Genomic DNA, 21346 nt, shown 5'->3' with positions numbered 1-21346 from the left:
GAGCTTGGTAATTCACCGTATGGGTTATACAAACCCGCATCTTTCCCCTTTGTGGCTCAGTGCATTAGTAGTACAGCAATGAGCTAGGAAAGAGATTAAAAAGCAGAACCTCAAGGTAGTAATCTCTGGATTACTCTCGGTCCCACGTGCTAGTAAGTACAGGAATAGGAGGATAAAACAGATGAATGCGTGGCTGGAGAGATGGTGCAGGAGGGAGGGCTTTAGATTCCTGAGGCATTGGGACCATTTCTGGGGAAAGTGGAACCTGTACAAGCCAGATGGGTTACACCTCCCTCAACAGAGCCAGGACCAATATTCTCACGGGGAGGTTTTCTAGTGCTGTTGGGGAGGGTTTAAACTAGCTTGGCAGGGGGGTGGGTACCAGCATGTAGGAGTGGAGGGGAGGAATGGGGTGCATGGAAGAGTGAGTGTGTTGGATGGTATTGGAGAGGAAGGTAGTGCTGGAGACGGAAGTAGTACCATATTAGATAGGAGCAGACTAACAAAAATGGGTTTAGAATGCATGTACGTAAACGCACAAAGTGTGGTGAATAAGGTTGGTGAGCTACAAGCACAATTAGCTGTGTGGCAATATGATGTGGCAATAATGGAAACGTGTCTTAAAAACGGTGAGGACTGGGCACATAAAATTCAAGGGTACAAGGTGTTCAGAAAAGATAGGGAAGGAAAAAAGGGAGGTGGGGTGACAGTGCTGATTAAGGAAGACATTGTAGTGTTGGAAAGGGAGGATGTTCTTGAGGGGACAAGGACAGAATCCATTTGGTTAGAGGCGAGGAGCAAAAAGGGTATGATTACGCTATTGTGGGTATTCTATAGGCCTCCAAATAATGATAGGGAGGTAGAGGAGCAAATCTGCCGGGAAATCGCAGAGATATGCAAGAGCTATAGAGTGGTGATATTGGGGGACTTTAATTACCCAAATATCGATTGGGATAATGCTAGGGTAAAGGGAAAGGAGGGGCAGGAATTTCTGAACTGTATTCAGGAGAGTTTCCTTGACAAGTATGTTCTTGGCCCAACTAGGAAGAAGGCATTGCTGGATCTGGTGCTGGGGAATGAGGTGGGCCAGGTCGACCAAGTGTCTGTGGGAGAACACTTGGGTACGAGTGATCAGCGTATCATAAGATTTAGGTTAGCAATGGCGAGGAGCAAGGAACAATCTAGAGTGGAACTTCTAAACTGGAATAGGGCTAACTTCAATGGGATGCGAAAGGATCGAGCCAGGATAAAATGGAACCAAAGACTGACAGGAAAAACTGTAACGGAACAATGGGTGAACTTCAAGGAGGAGATGTTCTAACTACAGGCTAGGTACATTCCAACAAGAGGGAAGGGCAAGGGCACCAAAGCAAGGGCTCTTTGGATGACGAGGGAGATTGAGAAGATGATGAAACAAAAAAAGAGGGTGTATGATGAATGTCAGGTGAATTCTTCAAGGGAGAACCAGACCAAATACAGTAAGTTGAGAGGGAAAGTGATGATGAAAATAAGATTAAAGAGATTATGAGAGTAGAATGGCGATTAACATAAAAGGGAACCCAAAAATCTTCTACCGGCATGTAAACAGTAAGCGGATAGTAAGAGACGGGGTGGGGCCTATTAGAGACAAAGTAGGTGATATATGCTTAGAGGCGCAGGGCAAGGCTAGGATACTCAATGAGTACTTTGTATCGGTGTTTACTAAGGAGGTGGATGCTGACAAAATATCAGTAGAAGTGGAAAAGGTAGAAGCAATGGATGGGGTGAAAATTGATAGACAGGATGTACTAGAAAGACTGGGTATGTCGCCTGGTCCAGATGGCTTGCATCCCAGATTGCTAAGGGAATTGGGGGAGGAGATAGCAGAAGGGCATGCCATAATTTTCCAATCTTCCCTAGGTGCGGGGGAGGTGCCTGAGGATTGGAAAGTGGCTAATAGGAGCAGGAATAGGCCACTTGGCCCCTCGAGCCTGCTCCGCCATTCAATAAGATCATGGCTGATTTAGGGCTCAAAGCCACTTCCCAGCCCGCTCCCCATAACCCTTCACTCCCTTATCTTGCAAAAATGTGTCTATCGCCACTTTAAATGTATTTAATGACCCAGCCTCCACAGCTCTCTGGGGCAGAGAATTCCACAAATTTACAACCCTCAGAGAAGAAGTTCCTCCTCATCTCAGTTCTAAAAGGGCGACCCTTTATTCTGAGACCGTGCCCCCGAGTTCTAGATTTCCCCATGAGAGGAAACATCCTCTCTGCAACTACCCTGTCGAGCCCTCTCAGTATCTTACATGTTTCGATAAGATCACCTCTCATTCTTCTAAATTCCAATGAGTATAGGCCCAGCCTGTTCAACCTTTCCTCATAAGTCAAACCCCTCATCTCTGGAATTAAACTAGTGAATCGTCTCTGAACTGCCTCCAATGCAAATATATCCTTCCTTAAATAAGGAGACCAAAACTGTACGCAGTACTCAAGGTGTGGTCTCACCAATACCTTGTACAGTTGTAGCAGGACATCCCTGCTTTTATACTCTCCAACCCCCTTGAAATAAAGGCCAACATTCCATTTGCCTTTTTGATTACTTGCTGTACCTGCATGCTAACTTTTTGTGTTTCATGCACAAGGACCCTCAGGACCCTCTGAACTGTAGCATTTTGTAATCTCTCTCCATTTAAATAATAATTTGCTTTTTTATTTTTCCTGCCAAAGTGGATAACCTTTCACTTTCCCACATTATATTCCATCTGCCAAATGTTTGCCCACTCACTTAGCCTGTCCATATCCCTTTGCAGATTCTTTGAGTCCTCTGCACAACTTGCTTTCCCACCCATCTTTGTATCATCCGCAAACTTGGCTACATTACACTTGATCCCTTCGTCCAAGTCATTAATGCAGATTGTAAAGAGTTAGGGCCCCAGCACCGATCCTTGTGGCACCCCACTAGTTACCGTTTGCCAACCAGAAAATGACCCATTTATCCTGACTCTCTGCTTTCTGTTAGTTAGCCAATTCTCTATCCATGCTAATATATTACCCCCAACTCCGTGAGCTCTCATCTTATGCAGTAACCTTTTATGTGGCACCTTATCGAATGCCTTCTGGAAATCCAAACACCACATCCACTGGCTCACCCTTGTCCACCCTGCTTGTTACATTCTCAAAGAACTCCAGCAAATTTGTTAAACATGATTTCCCTTTCCTAAAACCATGCTGACTCTGTTTGACTGCAGTATGTTTTTCTAAATGCCCTGCTACTGCTTCCTTAATGAAGGACTCCAGCATTTTCCCAATAACAGATGTTCGGCTAACTGGTCTATAGTTTCCTGCTTTCTGTCTCCCTCCTTTCTTAAATAGGGGTGTTACATTAGCGGTTTTCCAATCCGCTGGGACCTCTCCAGAGTCCAGGGAATGTGACACCATTGTTCAAGAAAGGGTGTAAGGACAATCCTAGTAACTACAGGCCGGTCAATTTAACATCAGTGGTGGGTAACGTTTTAGAAACAATAATCAAAAAAAAAATTAACAGGCACTTGGAGAGGTTTAAGCTAATTAAGGCGAGCCAACACGGATTTGTGAAAGGCAGATCGTGTTTGACTAATCTAATTGAATTTTTTGATGAAGTAACAGGGAGGGTTGATGAAGGGAATGCAATGGATGTTGTCTACATGGATTTTAGGAAGGTGTTTGACAAAGTACCACATAGAAGGTTGGTTGACAAAATTGAGGCTCATGGAATAGGTGGGTCAGTGGCAGCTTGGACAAGGAAATGGCTTAAGGACAGAAAACAGCGAGTTGTGGGAAATGGCTGTTTTTCAGACTGGAGGATGGTAGACAGTGGTGTTTCCTAAAGATCAGTGCTGGGGCCACTGCTTTTTTTAATGACCTGGATATTGGAATAGAGTAGAATTTCTAAATTTGTCGATGACACCAAACTTGGGGGTGTGGCAAAGTGAGGATGATATCAATCGACTGCAACAGGACACAGAAAGGCTAGCAGAATAGGCAGACAAGTGGCAGATGGAATTTAATGCAGAGAAGTGTGAGGTGATGCATTTTGGCAGAAGGAACAGGGAGAGGCAATATACACTTAATGGCACAGTGTTAAAGAGTGTGCAGGGGCAGAGGGACCTGGGAGTTAATGTGCATAGGTCCCTGAAGGTGGCAGGACATCGAGAGAATGGGTTGCAAAGCATATGGGATCTTGGGCTTCATAAATAGAGGTATTAAGTACAAAAGTAGAGAAGTTATGCTGAACCTTTATAAAGCGCTGGTTAGGCCACAACTGGAGTATTGCATCCAGTTCTGGTCTCCACACTTTAGGAAGGATGTGAAGTCACTTGTGAGTGTGCATATTTACCAGAATGGTTCCAGTGATGGGGGATCTTAGCTACAAGGACAGGTTGGAGAAGCTGGACTTGTTTTCATTAGAGCAAAGGAGGTTGAGGGGTGATTTGATAGAGGTGTACAAGATTATGACGGGTTTGGATAGGCTTGCAGGGCTGCGGGGAATGGGACTGACTGGATTGCTCTACAGAGAGCCGGCACGGACTCGATAGGCCGAATGACCTCCTTCTGTGCCGTTATGACTCTATGACCAACAATCTAGCCATGTGTGAATTTTTTAGTGTAAAACATCCAAGGCAGCAAATCCTACTCTTGCGTAAATTGAGCTAAAAGAGACACTATTTCTCAGTTTGGCACACCATTCTGAATAATTAACAGCTCTAGTTGACATTTTGATCCATTACATTTAATTCAATACAAGAATTGATCGCCATTACTTCTTAAAAGTTGGATCTTTCTGCACTCGCTAATCACAACATCTGAAAAGAAAACTCTCTAACATACTGAGTGGTGTGCAACATTCCATTTCAAAACGTCTTGAAAATGCCTACATCATACCACCTCAGTGGGAAAACTCCGAACCAAACCGTCAACATTTAACCGTAGTGAGTGGCTCGGTGATAGGAGTTTTCACCGTTAAATGTCCCACAAGTGTAGATGATCAATCAACAGCACCTAGAATGCAGATCATTGTTAATACCAAAAATGGCCGAGTCTACCTGCAGTTGAAGACTCTGTCCACTGTATCATAGAATAATAGAATCTTACAGCACAGGAGGCCATTCAGCCCGTCGTGCTTGTGCTGGCTCTTTGAAAGAGCTATCCAATTAGTCCTACTCTTTCCCCATAGCACTCCAATTTTCTCCCCTTCAAGTATTTATCCAATTCCCTTTTGAAAGTTACTACTGAATCTGCTTCCACCACCCTTTCAGGCAGTGCTTTCCAGATCATAATAACTCGCTTCATAAAAAAAAGTCTCATCTCACCTCTGGCGCTTTTGCCAATTACCTTCAATCTGTGGCCTCTGGTTACCGACCCTTCTGCCAGTGGAAACAGTTTCTTCTTATTTACTGATGCCTCTATTAAATCTCCCCTTAACCTTCCCTGCTCTAAGGGAAACAACCTCAGCTACTCTAGTCTCTCCACATAACAGCTCCAATAACACTCAAGAAGCTCGACACCATCCAGGACAAAGCAGCCCGCTTGATTGGCACCCCATCCACCACCTTAAACATTCACTCCCTCCATCACCGGCGTACTGTGGCTGCAGTGTGTACCATTGGCGAGTTGCACTGCGGCAACTCACCAATGCTTCTTCGGCAGCACCTCCCAAACCCGCGACCTCTTCCACCTAGAAGGACAAGGGCAGCAGGCGCATGGGAACACCACCACCTCCAAGTCACACACCATCCTGACTGACTTAGAAGTATATCGCCGATCCTTCATCGTCACTGGGTCAAAATCCTGGAACTCCCTCCCTAACAGCACTATGGGAGTACCTTCACCACACGGACTGCAGCGGTTCAAGAAGGCGACTCACCACCACCTTCTCAAGGGCAATTAGGGATGGGCAATAAATGCTGGCCTTGCCAGCGACGCCCACATCCCATAAACAAAAAAAAACATGTGCCCTCAGAATTCTACTCATTCCCCATTCTTAAGCCTCCTCCAAAGGACAGCATTGTGATCTTTTCCTCATGTCCAATAAATAGCTGTTTGTGTATTTGAATAGAACTGGAATTAACTCTGGCATTCCCCACCCCGCCGATCCACTTGCACTCTGTAACTTCCCGCCGAGAAACAGTTTGGATTCTTGCCCCTGGTCACCATTGACAAGCATGTTGGCACCGATTCCCACCCCAGGAACTTTGCAATCCTCCTCCATCACCACAGATTAGGTGTATTTCCCTTCCCCACCCCCCCCTCCGTTCCAAACTGAGCAGCATTTGTCCCCCTTTCTCCCAGCCCCCCAACCATTGTGATCAATCCACCAGCCAGTCCACCTGCCCCCACCCTCACCACTGGCAGCCATGCCTTCAGTTGCCTAGGCCCTTGGGCCATCAGAGTTGTGCCTCTCGCAGAATGATCTTGGTGTGCCAATGATTCCCGCTCCCCACCCACTGAGTAACTTCATCGTGCTGGTGGCATCTTCCTCTCTCCCAAATGAGGGACTATAGTGTGCTAGCAGAACCATGCACCACCCAGTCACTGAGTAATTACTATGCCAGTGCTACACCCCCACCCCTCATGTAACTGAATCCCCTCCTTGATAATTTTCTTGGACCGGACATCCTCCTCCCCTCTCCCTTGGTCCAATTATCCCGACCTCTAATCCTGTTTGACCGGATCTCTACACTTGGTCCTGACAACTGGTATGCAACACCATAGATCAACCAGCAGAAAAAAGCTAATGAAAACAATACTGCAGCTGATGGTTAGGTGAATATGGTTCCAGAGAAAGGGTCGGCACAGTCAATTCCAGTTCAGTTCAATTACACAGCTGATTATGATCATGGGTTTGTACTCCAACAGACCCTGAACGGTCTCACCAGGTTTACAGGCAAGATCATGATTTATTTAATTGGAATCGTACCGAGGAAGGCAGTTACAGCCTCAGAATCTTACCTGTACAAAAAGATATCTGAAATAACGCAGCTTGCAGTAGTAATGTGTCAAGTACTATGAAAATCAAGAAACTGTAAGCCATTACCTGGTTTGATGAGCAAACAGGGAAATCCTCCACTGGGGGAATTAAGCCTTGCGCAATTAACTGGCCATAAGACGGAGGAGCCTCTCTTCGCAGCAGTTCAGCTTCAACTCTTGACAAATGGGTTTCAAAAGACCTTATAAACAAAAAAAAACAACTGAGATCTCCTGATACTGGTAAACACCGTAGCACTTATTGATATTGATCCATTTCCTCAAAACAGATCAAATGAGACAAGTTACTGGTTTGGAGAGATTTCATTTAAATACATCAAACTAAACCGGAGAATTATTTTGCTGATTAAGCACTCAACTGCTAATACAACAGCACTTCTCAGTTCTTCGTGCACTGTACTGTTCCTTTAGATTCATGAAGTGGTATAGATTCTCCAGCACTGCCAAAATAATTTCCAAACAGAATTACCATCTTTCACTCTAAAGGGTACCATGAGGGCTTTACAAATTGTGCACCAACAACTTCTATTTCTTCAAAAATATCTGGCACAAATTTGCACAGAGCATTGTAAAACAATGAGCATCGGAAGCCTTAATCGCGTGTTTATCAATGGATGTCTTCTAGAGGCCATTGACTTTTAAGTTAATAGGCAAAAAGGTCTACTTCCTGTTCATAGTTTGATTACCAATGCACTGTTGGTGAGGAATGTAGCGGGAAGGAAGGTGGTGAGAGGAGGAGGTGGGGCACTCTGGCACATCTTAAATGTGAGGCATAGACAGGACTGAATGGATACTTGCGTCACATAATTTTCTCAAAATCCATAGGTGCAAGCAGGTTTCCTCCCACGTACCACTTCATACCAATTTTGCTATTTGATGCCAAGTAGGAAACCCTCTTGAGAGGGTAGAAAATGTGCAGCTTATGACTGGCAAACACTTCATTAAGATCCATTCATTAATATACGGGGGGGATGAGAAAAAGGATGAAAAAATAAATCTAGATTCCCAGGAGGCCACTCTTCAAGGGAGTACAGGTTGGAGACAGAGTGAGAACACTGACCGCTGATCCCTGCGAGTGAATTACCCCTCAATCTCAGAAAAAGCATAGAGAATCGTACAGCACAGGAGGAGGCTGGCCATTCGGCCCATTGTGTTTCAGCCGTCTCTTTGAAATTTATTTATATATTAATATAAATATCATGAACGATCTATTTTGTTTTTTTTAAAAAAAAGCATTTGCTCATCCATAAAACAAGTTAAAAATAAAAAAGGATATATATTTTACTAATTATTTTTATCTATTTGACTGCATTAGAGAAATTCAAGCTCTACAGTTTAGACAAGAGAGGTATAAAATATTAATAAGGTAAACTAAAAAGTTAGTAAAAAGTAATTTAAAAACAAATATAATTTGCAAAGAATGTTTTTGCTAAAATGATAAATGTTTAGAATAATCTGGCGGGTAAGGTACCAGAGATAAGGGTCATTAAAATGTAGCTGGATGCTAGGTTGGAAGAGCAAGGGTAGTAATGGGAAAATCTTAAGTGGGCTGCATGGCCTTCTCTTATGCTTTACTGCTCTTATGTAGACTTTCCTTCGCCTTGAAAAGGACCTTGGATTACTGAAACTAATTAATTTTATACACAAGCTGATAATTGTTGCCCCAGTATCTCTATATTTTTCCACTGGGCTTACAGCTTTCTCCGTCTTCAAATAAATGAAACAGCTGGAAATTAAACAACTGCTTTCAGAAAACAGATCCCCCACTTTTATTTTGAAGATAATGACCTTGTTTAAATTAAGGTACTTGCATACATGTGGCACCTTGTGCTGACATTTCTTGAAGCACTTCACATAGTGAGCTACATTTAGAAGTGTAGACACTTAATTACAGGAATAAAGGAAGAATTGTGTGGATTGAGACCTTATTGTACTGCTTATTTCAATTCATATTTTTGATCGAAAAATGTATAACATTGTGTGTGATTGTCCTCTATGTGATAAGTGTCAAGTCTGTCAATGTTGCTCTTCCTATTTATCTCCTTTGACAGAGTTATTTTCTAGCTTTGTTAATCACCAACCATATCACTCAACATTTTCTGCCCAAATTGCTCTGTTGCAAAAACAGACACAAGTCACTGCACTTCATTGTGTGAAGTGTTGGGAGATTTTGTCAGGGCTTTTAAAAAATTCATTCCCAGGATGTGGGCATCACTGGCAAGGCCGGCATTTATTGCCCATCTCTAATTGCCCTTGAGATGGTGGTGGTGAGCCGCCTTCTTGAACCGCTGCAATCCGTGTGGTGAAGGTACTCACACAGTGCTGTTAGGGAGGGAGTTCCAGGATTTTGACCCAGCGACGATGAAGGAACGGCGATATGTCAGGATGGTGTGTGACTTGGAGGGGAACTTGCAGGTGGTGGTGTTCCTTTGCGCCTGCTGCCCTTGTCCTTCTCGATGGAAGAGGTCGCGGGTTTGGGAGTTGCTGCAGTGCATCTTGTAGATGGTACACACTGCAGCCATGGTACGCTGGTGGTGGAGGGAGTGAATATTTAAGGTGGTGGATGAGATGCCAATCAAGTGGGTTGCTTTGTCCTGGATGGTGTCGAGCTTCTCGAGTGTTGTTGGAGCTGCACTCTTCCAGGCAACTGGAGAGTATTCCATCACACTCCTCACTTGTGCCTTATAGATGGTGGAAAGGCTTTTGGCGGGGGGGGGGGGGGGGGGGGGGGTGGTGGCAGGAGCTGAGACACTCGCCGCAGAATACCCAGCCTCTGACCTGCTCTTGTAGCCGCAGTATTTATGTGACTGGTCCAGTTAAGTTTCTGGTCAATGGTGACCCCCCAGGATATTGATGGTGGGGGATTCGGCGAGGGTAATGCCGTTGAATGTCGAGGGGCGGTGGTCAGATGCTCGCTTATTGGAGATGGTCATTGCCTGGCACTTGTGTGGCGCGAATGTTACCTGCCACTTATCAGCCCAAGCCTGAATGTCATCCAGGTCTTGCAGCATGTGGGGATGGACTGCTTCATTATCTGAGGAGTTGCAAATGGCGCTGTGCACTGTGCAGTCATCAGCGAACATCCCCACTTCTGACCTTATGATGGAGGAAAGGTCGTTGATGAAGCAGCTGAAGATGGTTGGGCCTAGGACACTGTCCTGAGGTACTCCTCAGGCACACTATCACAACTATTAATTTGCAAGCTGTATGATTTCTGGCACAGTAAATACAATCCATGTAGCCAATTGACAGTAATCGGAAGTAATAAACACTTGATAAATACAGCAATTATGATTTTAATTACTAGAAATCTCTACTGTACATGCCAATCGTGTAGCGTCAAATATTCAAAGTTGCTGTTTACAACCAAGATCAATACAATAAAAAGATGACACTGTCCAACACATAGTCACCCTGACACTCCACATCCAGGTTGAGACTAAGGAGAAAACTTTTGATAATTCTATTTTTTAAATATTGCAAATTCCAAGGTGAGTGGATTACAATTATCATTGGAATAAAATGACCTGCGATTACCTGAAAAAAGTTGCAATTTCACCTACAAGGCGACGTAGAGACCCTTAGGCCTTTACAAGACCCGAGTTTGATTTAAGGAGCCCTCGCTTTACTAAGCATAAGCATCCACCTCCCTCTTTATTCCATTCCTAAGCTTGCTGGTACTCCATTCCAACCTCCTGAGGTACTACAAATCCACAGGATAATGCCAACCATAATTCTGCACAAATGGACAGTCTTAAATGAGAGAACATGAGGGTGCCCATTGTGAAAATCCAATAATCATTGTTACTCTAAGGTTGAGATTGAGAGTTGTTATCGGGAGTAGAAAAGAGGAAGCTTTACTCTGCCACTGGATTGTGGTGTACTTGAACGCTGATCCTGATACTGGGTGCGAAAGTTAAAACCGCAACCGTCTTATACTTTGAGGAACATTAAAAATGGAAATAAAAGTTATAAATTACGGACTTACAATACAAAAGTATTATGGACACTGCTCTTATTGAAGAGTTGCCATCTGCAGGCACAAGTGCTATGGCCATAAAATTACCCGTGCCCGAGAGTAATGAATACACTTTCAAGTGGTAGATTTCTGACCAGAAATAACTCAGCTTTAGGAAAGGGACGGCCTGGTCAGTCAGGTTGAAAAGTGAGGAAGGGGGTACAGGAGAAAAGCAATTTAATAACAAATCTTTTAAGAGGAGCAGTGAGAGGAGCGAGAGCGGCTGCGCTATAAAGAGAGCGGGATCAGCGGCTCTACAGAGCGAGCGGGATCAGCGGCTCCAGGGAGAGAGCGGGATCAGCGGCTCCACGGAGAGAGCGGGATCAGCGGCTCCAGAGAGAGAGCGGGATCAGCGGCTCCAGAGAGAGAGCGGGATCAGCGGCTCCAGAGAGAGAGCGGGATCAGCGGCTCCACAGAGAGAGCGGGATCAGCGGCTCCAGAGAGAGAGCGGGATCAGCGGCTCCAGAGAGAGAGCGGGATCAGCGGCTCCAGAGAGAGAGCGGGATCAGCGGCTCCAGAGAGAGCGCGGGATCAGCGGCTCCACAGAGCGAGCGGGATCAGCGGCTCCACGGAGAGCGCGGGATCAGCGGCTCCACGGAGCGAGCGGGATCAGCGGCTCCACGGAGCGAGCGGGATCAGCGGCTCCACGGAGCGAGCGGGATCAGCGGCTCCACGGAGCGAGCGGGATCAGCGGCTCCACGGAGCGAGCGGGATCAGCGGCTCCACGGAGCGAGCGGGATCAGCGGCTCCACAGAGCGAGCGGGATCAGCGGCTCCACAGAGAGCGCGGGATCAGCGGCTCCACGGAGCGAGCGGGATCAGCGGCTCCACGGAGCGAGCGGGATCAGCGGCTCCACGGAGCGAGCGGGATCAGCGGCTCCACGGAGCGAGCGGGATCAGCGGCTCCACGGAGCGAGCGGGATCAGCGGCTCCACGGAGCGAGCGGGATCAGCGGCTCCACGGAGCGAGCGGGATCAGCGGCTCCACGGAGCGAGCGGGATCAGCGGCTCCACGGAGCGAGCGGGATCAGCGGCTCCACGGAGCGAGCGGGATCAGCGGCTCCACGGAGCGAGCGGGATCAGCGGCTCCACGGAGCGAGCGGGATCAGCGGCTCCACGGAGCGAGCGGGATCAGCGGCTCCACGGAGCGAGCGGGATCAGCGGCTCCACGGAGCGAGCGGGATCAGCGGCTCCACGGAGCGAGCGGGATCAGCGGCTCCACGGAGCGAGCGGGATCAGCGGCTCCACGGAGCGAGCGGGATCAGCGGCTCCACGGAGCGAGCGGGATCAGCGGCTCCACGGAGCGAGCGGGATCAGCGGCTCCACGGAGCGAGCGGGATCAGCGGCTCCACGGAGCGAGCGGGATCAGCGGCTCCACGGAGCGAGCGGGATCAGCGGCTCCACAGAGCGAGCGGGATCAGCGGCTCCACAGAGCGAGCGGGATCAGCGGCTCCACAGAGCGAGCGGGATCAGCGGCTCCACAGAGCGAGCGGGATCAGCGGCTCCACAGAGCGAGCGGGATCAGCGGCTCCACAGAGCGAGCGGGATCAGCGGCTCCACAGAGCGAGCGGGATCAGCGGCTCCACAGAGCGAGCGGGATCAGCGGCTCCACAGAGCGAGCGGGATCAGCGGCTCCACAGAGAGCGCGGGATCAGCAGCTGCGCTATAAAGAGAGCGGGATCAGCGGCTCTACAGAGCGAGCGGGATCAGCGGCTCTACAGAGCGAGCGGGATCAGCGGCTCCACAGAGAGCGCGGGATCAGCAGCTGCGCTATAAAGAGAGCGGGATCAGCGGCTCCACAGAGAGCGCGGGATCAGCGGCTCCACAGAGAGCGCGGGATCAGCGGCTCCACAGAGAGCGCGGGATCAGCGGCTCCACAGAGAGCGCGGGATCAGCGGCTCCACAGAGAGCGCGGGATCAGCGGCTCCACAGAGAGCGCGGGATCAGCGGCTCCACAGAGAGCGCGGGATCAGCGGCTCCACAGAGAGCGCGGGATCAGCGGCTCCACAGAGAGCGCGGGATCAGCGGCTCCACAGAGAGCGCGGGATCAGCGGCTCCACAGAGAGCGCGGGATCAGCGGCTCCACAGAGAGCGCGGGATCAGCGGCTCCACAGAGAGCGCGGGATCAGCGGCTCCACAGAGAGCGCGGGATCAGCGGCTCCACAGAGAGCGCGGGATCAGCGGCTCCACAGAGAGCGCGGGATCAGCGGCTCCACAGAGAGCGCGGGATCAGCGGCTCCACAGAGAGCGCGGGATCAGCGGCTCCACAGAGAGCGCGGGATCAGCGGCTCCACAGAGAGCGCGGGATCAGCGGCTCCACAGAGAGCGCGGGATCAGCGGCTCCACAGAGAGCGCGGGATCAGCGGCTCCACAGAGAGCGCGGGATCAGCGGCTCCACAGAGAGCGCGGGATCAGCGGCTCCACAGAGAGCGCGGGATCAGCGGCTCCACAGAGAGCGCGGGATCAGCGGCTCCACAGAGAGCGCGGGATCAGCGGCTCCACAGAGAGCGCGGGATCAGCGGCTCCACAGAGAGCGCGGGATCAGCGGCTCCACAGAGAGCGCGGGATCAGCGGCTCCACAGAGAGCGCGGGATCAGCGGCTCCACAGAGAGCGCGGGATCAGCGGCTCCACAGAGAGCGCGGGATCAGCGGCTCCACAGAGAGCGCGGGATCAGCGGCTCCACAGAGAGCGCGGGATCAGCGGCTCCACAGAGAGCGCGGGATCAGCGGCTCCACAGAGAGCGCGGGATCAGCGGCTCCACAGAGAGCGCGGGATCAGCGGCTCCACAGAGAGCGCGGGATCAGCGGCTCCACAGAGAGCGCGGGATCAGCGGCTCCACAGAGAGCGCGGGATCAGCGGCTCCACAGAGAGCGCGGGATCAGCGGCTCCACAGAGAGCGCGGGATCAGCGGCTCCACAGAGAGCGCGGGATCAGCGGCTCCACAGAGAGCGCGGGATCAGCGGCTCCACAGAGAGAGCGGGATCAGCGGCTCCACAGAGAGAGCGGGATCAGCGGCTCCACAGAGAGAGCGGGATCAGCGGCTCCACAGAGAGAGCGGGATCAGCGGCTCCACAGAGAGAGCGGGATCAGCGGCTCCACAGAGAGCGCGGGATCAGCGGCTCCACAGAGAGAGCGGGATCAGCGGCGCTACAAAGGGATACAATGAGTACAAAACTGGCTAAGTGACAGGAAACAGACAGTAGTGGTGAACAGTTGTTTTTCGGACTCGAGGATGGTACACAGTGGTGTTCCCCAGGGGTCGCTACTTGGACCGCTGCTTTTCTCGATATATATTAATGACTTGGCCCATCGTGTCTGTGCCGTCCATCAAGCCCTGTCCAATCTAATCCCATTTTCCAGCATTTGGTCCATAGCCTTGTATGCAATGGCATTTCAAGTGCTCATCCAAATGCTTCTTGAATGTTGTGAGGGTTCCTGCCTCTACCGCCCTTTCAGGCAGTGAGTTCCAGACTCCAACCACCCTCTGGGTGAAAAAGTTCCTCCTCAAATCCCCTCTAAACCTCCTGCCCCTTACCTTGAATCTATGCCCCCTTGTTATTGACCCCCCTACTAAGGGGAAAAGTTCCTCTTTATCTACCCTATCTATGCCCTTCATCATTTTGTACACCTCAATCAGGTCCCCCCTCAGCCTTCTTTGCTCCAAGGAAAACAACCCCAGCCTGTTTAGTCTTTCTTCATAGCTGAGGCGCTCCATCCCAGGTAACATCCTGGTGAATCTTCTCTGCACCCTCTCCAAAGCAATCACATCCTTCCTATAGTGAGGCGACCAGAACTGCACACAATACTCCAGCTGTGGCCTTACCAGCGTTTTGTACAGCTCCATCATAACCTCCCTGCTCTTATATTCTATGCCTCGGTTAATGAAGGCAAGTATCCCATATGCCTTTTTAACCACCTTATCTACCTGTTCCGCTGCCTTCAGGGATCTATGTACATGTATGTACACCAAGGTCCCTCTGACCCTCTGTATTTCCTAGGGTCCTACCACTCATTGTGTATTCCCTTGCCTTATTTGTCCGTCCAAAATGCATCACCTCGCACTTTTCAGGGTTAAATTCCATTTGCCACTTTTCCGCCATCTGACCAACCCATTTATATCGTCCTGTAGCCTGAGGCTTTCCTCCTCGCAATTTACCACCCCACCAATTTTCATGTCGTCTGCGAACTTACTGATCATACCTTTTACATTCTCATCCAAATCATTTATGTAGATCACAAAGGTACCCCACTGGACACAGGCTTCCAGTCACAAAAGCAACCTTCGACCATCACCCTCTGCCTCCTGCCACTCAGCCAGTTTAGGATCCAACATGCCAAGGCACCCTGGATCCCATGGGCTCTTACCTTCTTGACCAGTCTCCTATGCGGGACTTTGTCAAAAGCCTTACTGAAGTCCATGTATACCACATCCACAGCATTTCCCTCATCCACACACCTAGTCACCCCCTCGAAAAATTCAATCAGATTGGTCAGACATGATTTACCCTTGACAAAGCCATGCTGACTATCCCCGATTAATCCTTGCCTCTCCAAGTGGAGACTAATTTTGTCCCTCAGAATCTTTTCCAATAATTTCCCTACCAGATGTTAGGCTCACTGGCCTGTAATTCCCTGGTTTATCCCTGCTACCCTTCTTGAATAATGGTGCTACGTTAGCTGTTCTCCAGTCCTCTGGTACATCCCCTGTGGCCAGAGAGGTTCTGAAAATTTGTGTCAGAGCCCCTGCAATCTCCTCCTTTGCCTCACACAGCAGCCTGGGATACATCTCGTCCGGGCCTGGGGATTTATCCACCTTTTGGCCTGCTAAAACCGCTAGTACCTCCTCCCTCTCGATGCTAATATGTTCAAGTATATCACAGTCCCCTTGCCCGATTTCTATGTCTACATCGTCTTTCTCCATAGTGAACACAGATGCAAAAAATTCATTTAAAACCCCGCCTACATCATCTGGCTCTACACACAGATTGCCACTTTGGTCCCTAATAGGCCCTATCCTTTCCCTGGTTATCCTCTTGCCCTTAATATACTTATAAAACATCTTAGGATTTTCCTTTATTTTGCTCGCCAGTGTTATTTCATGGCCCCTCCTCGCTCTCCTAATTTCTTTATTAAGTATGCCCCTGCACTTTTTATACTCCTCTAGGGCTTCCTCCGTCTTTAGTCTTTTGTAACTGCCAAAAGCCCCCCTTTTTTTTCCTAATGCATTTTTGTATATCCCTTGTCATCCAAGGTTCCCTTTGCTTGTTGGTCCCACTCTTGACCTTTACAGGAACATGTTGGCGTTGTACTCTCTCTATTTCCCTTCTGAAAGTCTCCCACTGCTTTGATGTGGATTTTCCTATAAGTAGCTGCTCCCAGTCCACTTTGGCCAGATCCTGCCTTATCATATTAAAATCGGCCTTCCCCCAATTTAGAACCCTTATTTCCGGGCCGTCTTTGTCTTTTTCCATGAGGTATAGAGTACAAAAGCAAGTAAGTTATGACGAACCTTTATAAAACACTGGTTCGGCCTCAACTGGAGTATTGTGTCCAATTCTAGGCACTGCACTTTAGGAAGGACGTGAAGGCCTTAGAGTGTGGAAGAGATTTCTGAGAATGCTTCCAGGGATGAGGGACTTCAGTTACGTGGATAGACTGGAGAAGCTGGGGTTGTTCTCCTTGGAGCAGAGAAGATTGAGGGGAGATTTGACAGAGCTTTTCAAAATCATGAGGGGTCTGGACAGAGTAGATAGAGAGAAAATGTTCCCATTGGCACAAGCGTCAAGAACCAGAGGACACAGATTTAAGTTGATTGGCAGAATAACCAAAGGCGACATGAGGAAAAACTTTTTTACGCAGCGAGTGGTTAGGATCTGGAATGCACTGCCTGAAAGGGTGGTGGAGGCAGATTCAATCATGGCTTTCAAAGGGGAATTGGATAAGTACCTGAAGGAAAAAATTTGCAGGGCTACGGGGAAAGGGCAGGGGAGTGGGACTAGTTGAAGTGCTCTTGCAGAGAGCTGGCACGGGCTTGATGGGCCGAATGGCCTTCTTCTGTGCTGTAACCATTCTATGATTCTGAGGTATTTTAGTATTTTCATGTAGGATTACAACCCAGCTCCCATACATTATGTAGGAAATGGAAAAGTAAAGTATGAATCAGTATACCCGAGATCAATATTTGTGTTACTATTTCCATCACACAGCTTCTTCCCATTATTTGCAAGCTGCAGTGTTGACTCAGTGCCAACTGATGCTCTAAACACTGACGCTGCAAAGTTAGGCTTGTAACACAGGTATTATAATGGTAATAGTATGCTTGAAGGGTTTTGCATGAAAATACTTGTTAATCCAGCAAGTCTTTTGACATTCTTGCCTGATTTCTCATTCAATCAAAAAGCCATGCTCCTCCCACCCCCGCTTTGTTTTCCCTGCACATCAAACATCACCACTGGCTGAGATAAGTAGAAGCCCAGGGACAAATTACTTAACAATTCTGGTCTATATGGATCCCAGAGTGACTTCCTTTCACATTTTTCCCCCTCTTCCATTTCTTGTGCAAATATACCAGCCTTCAACTGGATAACAATTCCACTAAAAGGTTTAGAACATGGCAGATAGGAAAATCTTCACTCCTCAGCCCAATACAAGCACAAATGCGTCTGCTAGGTTTACTCAATGTCAAGAGATAAACCTGAAATAAATATTCTAGCATTTGAAATGCAAGGACTCTACTTCAATTTTTACAGAAATCATTACTAATACTGGACCGTACTCCAGCTGCACACTCAGCGCTTACCTGCGTTCAAACATTCTCAGAGAGTACAGTTTGCAGGTACATCCTAGAGCAATCACAAGGAGTAGGCCACAGATCAGGCTTCCAATCACTGCTGCAGTTATCACCCTGGTGGGTACAATCACCGGACAGTTCTCCTCATCACTGCCATCACCACAGTCATCCTGTGCATCGCACACCCAGCTCTCAAACACACAACGGTTGTTCTTGCAGTGAAAGTTACCAGGCTGGCAAAAGAAACAGTTCTTCTCATCCGAGCCATTCGGACAATGGTTCTGGTAGTTGCAGCGGTCAGACAGAGGGTAGCACACTCCGTTGCGAGAGCAGGGGAACTCATCCTTCTGGCATGAGCTGCAGTTGCGTTCATCTCGTCCATTTGGGCAGTGCCAGTAGCCGTCACAGCGCTGTTGCTCAGTGTAGCAGCCCCAATTGCCTCCACAGGGGATCTCCCATGGAAGGCAAAACCCCTCAACTTGGTAGGTGGCATTAAAGCCTCTGGCTGCGTTCACTTTGTCAGCATAGAAGTGTACCCGCACCCGTCCAGAAGAAGAGATGACCGTGATGGGTGGCCGGGAATCAAAAGAGGTCAGGACACGTAGCAACTTGTGTGAATTTTCCTCCAGGCCATCGTACACTTTGACATAATCCCCATAGCCTGTGCCATCCAGCTTAAAGTCAGTGATACGCAAAATGATTTTGCGTCGGTCTCCAGTGTCTATCAGCCACGTGCAGTTGCTCCCAGGTGGATAAAATGCAGGATAATTTGGAGAACTAAATGTGCCATAAAAGTTTCTCAGCCATTCCCCACAGCTAGGGGCATCACAATCTATTTCATCTTCCAAATCAAGGCAGTCAATATTTCCGTCACATCGCAAGGCCTCAGGTAAGCATGTATAAGCTGCGGTATATCGCGAGAGGCACTGGAACTGGTCGTAGGTACAAGGCTGAAATGGAAAAGCAGTCAGGGGCATTGACCGCTCACACAGCTCTTCATCAGAATTGTCTCCACACTCATCCATGGTGTTGCACTTCCAAATATCAGGGATACATTTTCCATTGTTGCAGTGGAACTGGTCCCAGTCACAGCCTGCCTCTTCAAATCTTCCTGAAAGGTAAATATACTCATAAGTCACCATGTGAAAAGTAGCATTTGTTCAAGTAACTGGCTTTTGTCAAACTGCAGAAGCAGAAATTTCAAAGTTAATCTTTATATTAAAGCATGCTTTCTTATATCAACCATTTCAGAAAAACATTTTTTTGCAGGGCTATGGGGAAAGGGTAGGGAGTGGGACCAGCTGAAGTGCTTTTGCAGAGAGCTGGCATGGGCTCGATGGGCCGAATGGCTGCTTTCCGTGCTGTAACCATTCTATGATTTTAATTTTTCAGCGGAAGATATCATACACAGGGCCAGCTTGGCACATTGATTCAAATATTGATGGAGCTGTTACAAGCCTGTTACTGGAATGACTGTAACTTCCTCTCACCATTCATAATGCAATCTGTGCCTCTAGTTCAGTATGGTTGCTGGCACCAAGGTGGTGATATTTTAGGTGGTGGGGGGGGGGGGGGGGTGAGCAAAAGATAGAGAATAGGCCATCATGGAACATGTCTTTCCAATTCTTTCCCAGGAAAGGATCAATGCAAAAACAGCCTACCGCAGGCAAAGGTGACAAGTACAAAAGTTAAAGACATTAACTCAAGATAGGCTAGTCTCCCTTTTCCACTTTTTAAATTTTCTGATGGAAGATACCCCCAACCTTCCTACGAGGGCACAGCACAGCTTCTTCCTCCCATGGTATCTATCTCCTGCATCCAAGGGGGCAAGGCAGGCTGCCAAATGCATCCATGTTATCAATGCAACTGCTTACTAGCAGCCGGGAAGCGCACAAGAATGTCCCATTGGAGATTTCCTCACTTCTTTCCCCCCATCAGGATATAATGGCAGATAGGAAAAGTGTGGAAGAAAAAGTCAATGCATGTCATGGCAAGTTGGTCCTCCAATTAGCAGTGTCACTGGACCTCCCCAGTTGCACCACTCTTTAAATTTTAGTGCAACAATACTGCAAGTCCTCAAAGAGCTGCAGGTCTATCGTTCAGCTACTTTTTTTTAAATCTCAGTGACAGCAACAAAACAATGGAAACAAAACCTAGGAGGTATCTTTAGAAATCTCAGCATTGAACAGACTAGCAGAGTGCATTAAGGGTTGTGCAATATTGAAATGGGAAAGGTTTTAATCCCTCACATATTTGTGAACTTCTAAGTACACCCTACAGTAAATTAACCTTCAAAAAGGAGTACAACTAATCCGTTCATTAATCCAATATGATCCGTATAATTGCTGATTAATGAGATATGTAATATTAGGCGAGAAGCAACAGCTATTTTGACACAAACAACAAATTAAGGAAGTCTTTCCTTAGAGTAGTGCGAGGCTAATTATGCATGAGAGCTTTTACAGAAGTGTTAATATTGCAATAATTATAAAGCTGAAGGTAAGAAAGTATACAGTTCGAGGCGGTAGCTGGGTCAGCAGAGGCAGGATAAAAGACCTCATCTCTACCTCCAAATTAACCAATAGATATTATACAGGAATGGCAGCTACTAACTCCTAGCCATGCACATCAGCAACAAACGATCCATCCCCAGAGTTTAAAATGGGTTTCTTTGCAATTTGATAAAGGGTTCTTGTTACCATTGATCCAGAACTTAATGCTTTTCTTTCCCTGACCCCAACCCTCCCTCCCTCCTCACCCCACCTACAAACCTTTATTACTTTTTGGTCAAATAGGTTACAAACACATAACTTCAGAAAAAATTAGACTTAGTTATATGTTTAAGTACAGTCTTAGTCATTTTCTGCATTCACTGGTTCCACTATAAGCACATCACCTCCTTCATTTTGAGAGAATGAACGTGAGTAGCTGTGCTGACTGACCCCAGCGAAGTAGTTGCTTTCAGAATATCTGCAGTATCATTCAAGGTAACGTATTCGGTCTCTTCACAGACTGATTCCAGGACTTTTGTTTTGGGTTGGGCGGGGAAAGTGTTTCAACCTCAGTTTGTTTGCTTAAAAATGCATTCCACTTCTCCCACTCTTTCATGTCATAAATCACTGGGTGAGAGCATCTGTACCAAATGCCTCCTCCAGACTGCCAGTTAACATTTTCATTGGCCCAGAAATTCGGGTCGGGGGCTTCCCGCAGGTGTAAGCCCCCGACCTGCACTCACCTTGCGTGCCGGCTGTTGAGCTGCGGGTCCCCGTGGAATTCTGATCCGGGGCCTGCTCCAGCTGCCGGCACGCAGTGCTTGCGTATCCCAGGGGCGCAGTTAGTTCGATGCGTCCCCTGGGATCACGTGGGGCCAATCAGAGCAGGGAATGCTCCATTCATAAGTTTGACAGGAAGAGCTGTCAAAACTTATAAATACTACGGCCCCAAAACATCACTAAATCTTCAAATAAGTTTAAAAAAAATCACATTTTAAAAAATCTATATATATATATATAAAAGGAAAAAGGATACTTCTGT

At 47.9% G+C, this 21346-nt stretch overlaps 1 protein-coding gene across 2 annotated transcripts in view; it reads right to left on the bottom strand.

Annotated features, from left to right (window-relative positions):
• lrp12 (low density lipoprotein receptor-related protein 12) overlaps positions 1 to 21346 on the bottom strand; it is a 59215-nt gene that overhangs the window by 3775 nt on the left and 34094 nt on the right. For both annotated transcript variants that reach the window (XM_085993397.1, XM_085993398.1), the window contains 2 exons: positions 17822 to 18923; positions 7055 to 7187 (listed from right to left, as the gene is read on the bottom strand). In XM_085993397.1, the coding sequence (XP_085849523.1) occupies positions 7055 to 7187; positions 17822 to 18923 (1235 nt within the window). The remainder of the gene's footprint in view (positions 1 to 7054; positions 7188 to 17821; positions 18924 to 21346) is intronic.

Source organism: Somniosus microcephalus, chromosome 7, assembly GCF_052327205.1.
Source record: "Somniosus microcephalus isolate GS21.2 chromosome 7, FLI_Smic_1.0, whole genome shotgun sequence".
In the NCBI taxonomy this organism is placed as follows: Eukaryota; Metazoa; Chordata; class Chondrichthyes; order Squaliformes; family Somniosidae; genus Somniosus; species Somniosus microcephalus.
This window is presented reverse-complemented; position numbering and strand designations above follow the sequence as displayed.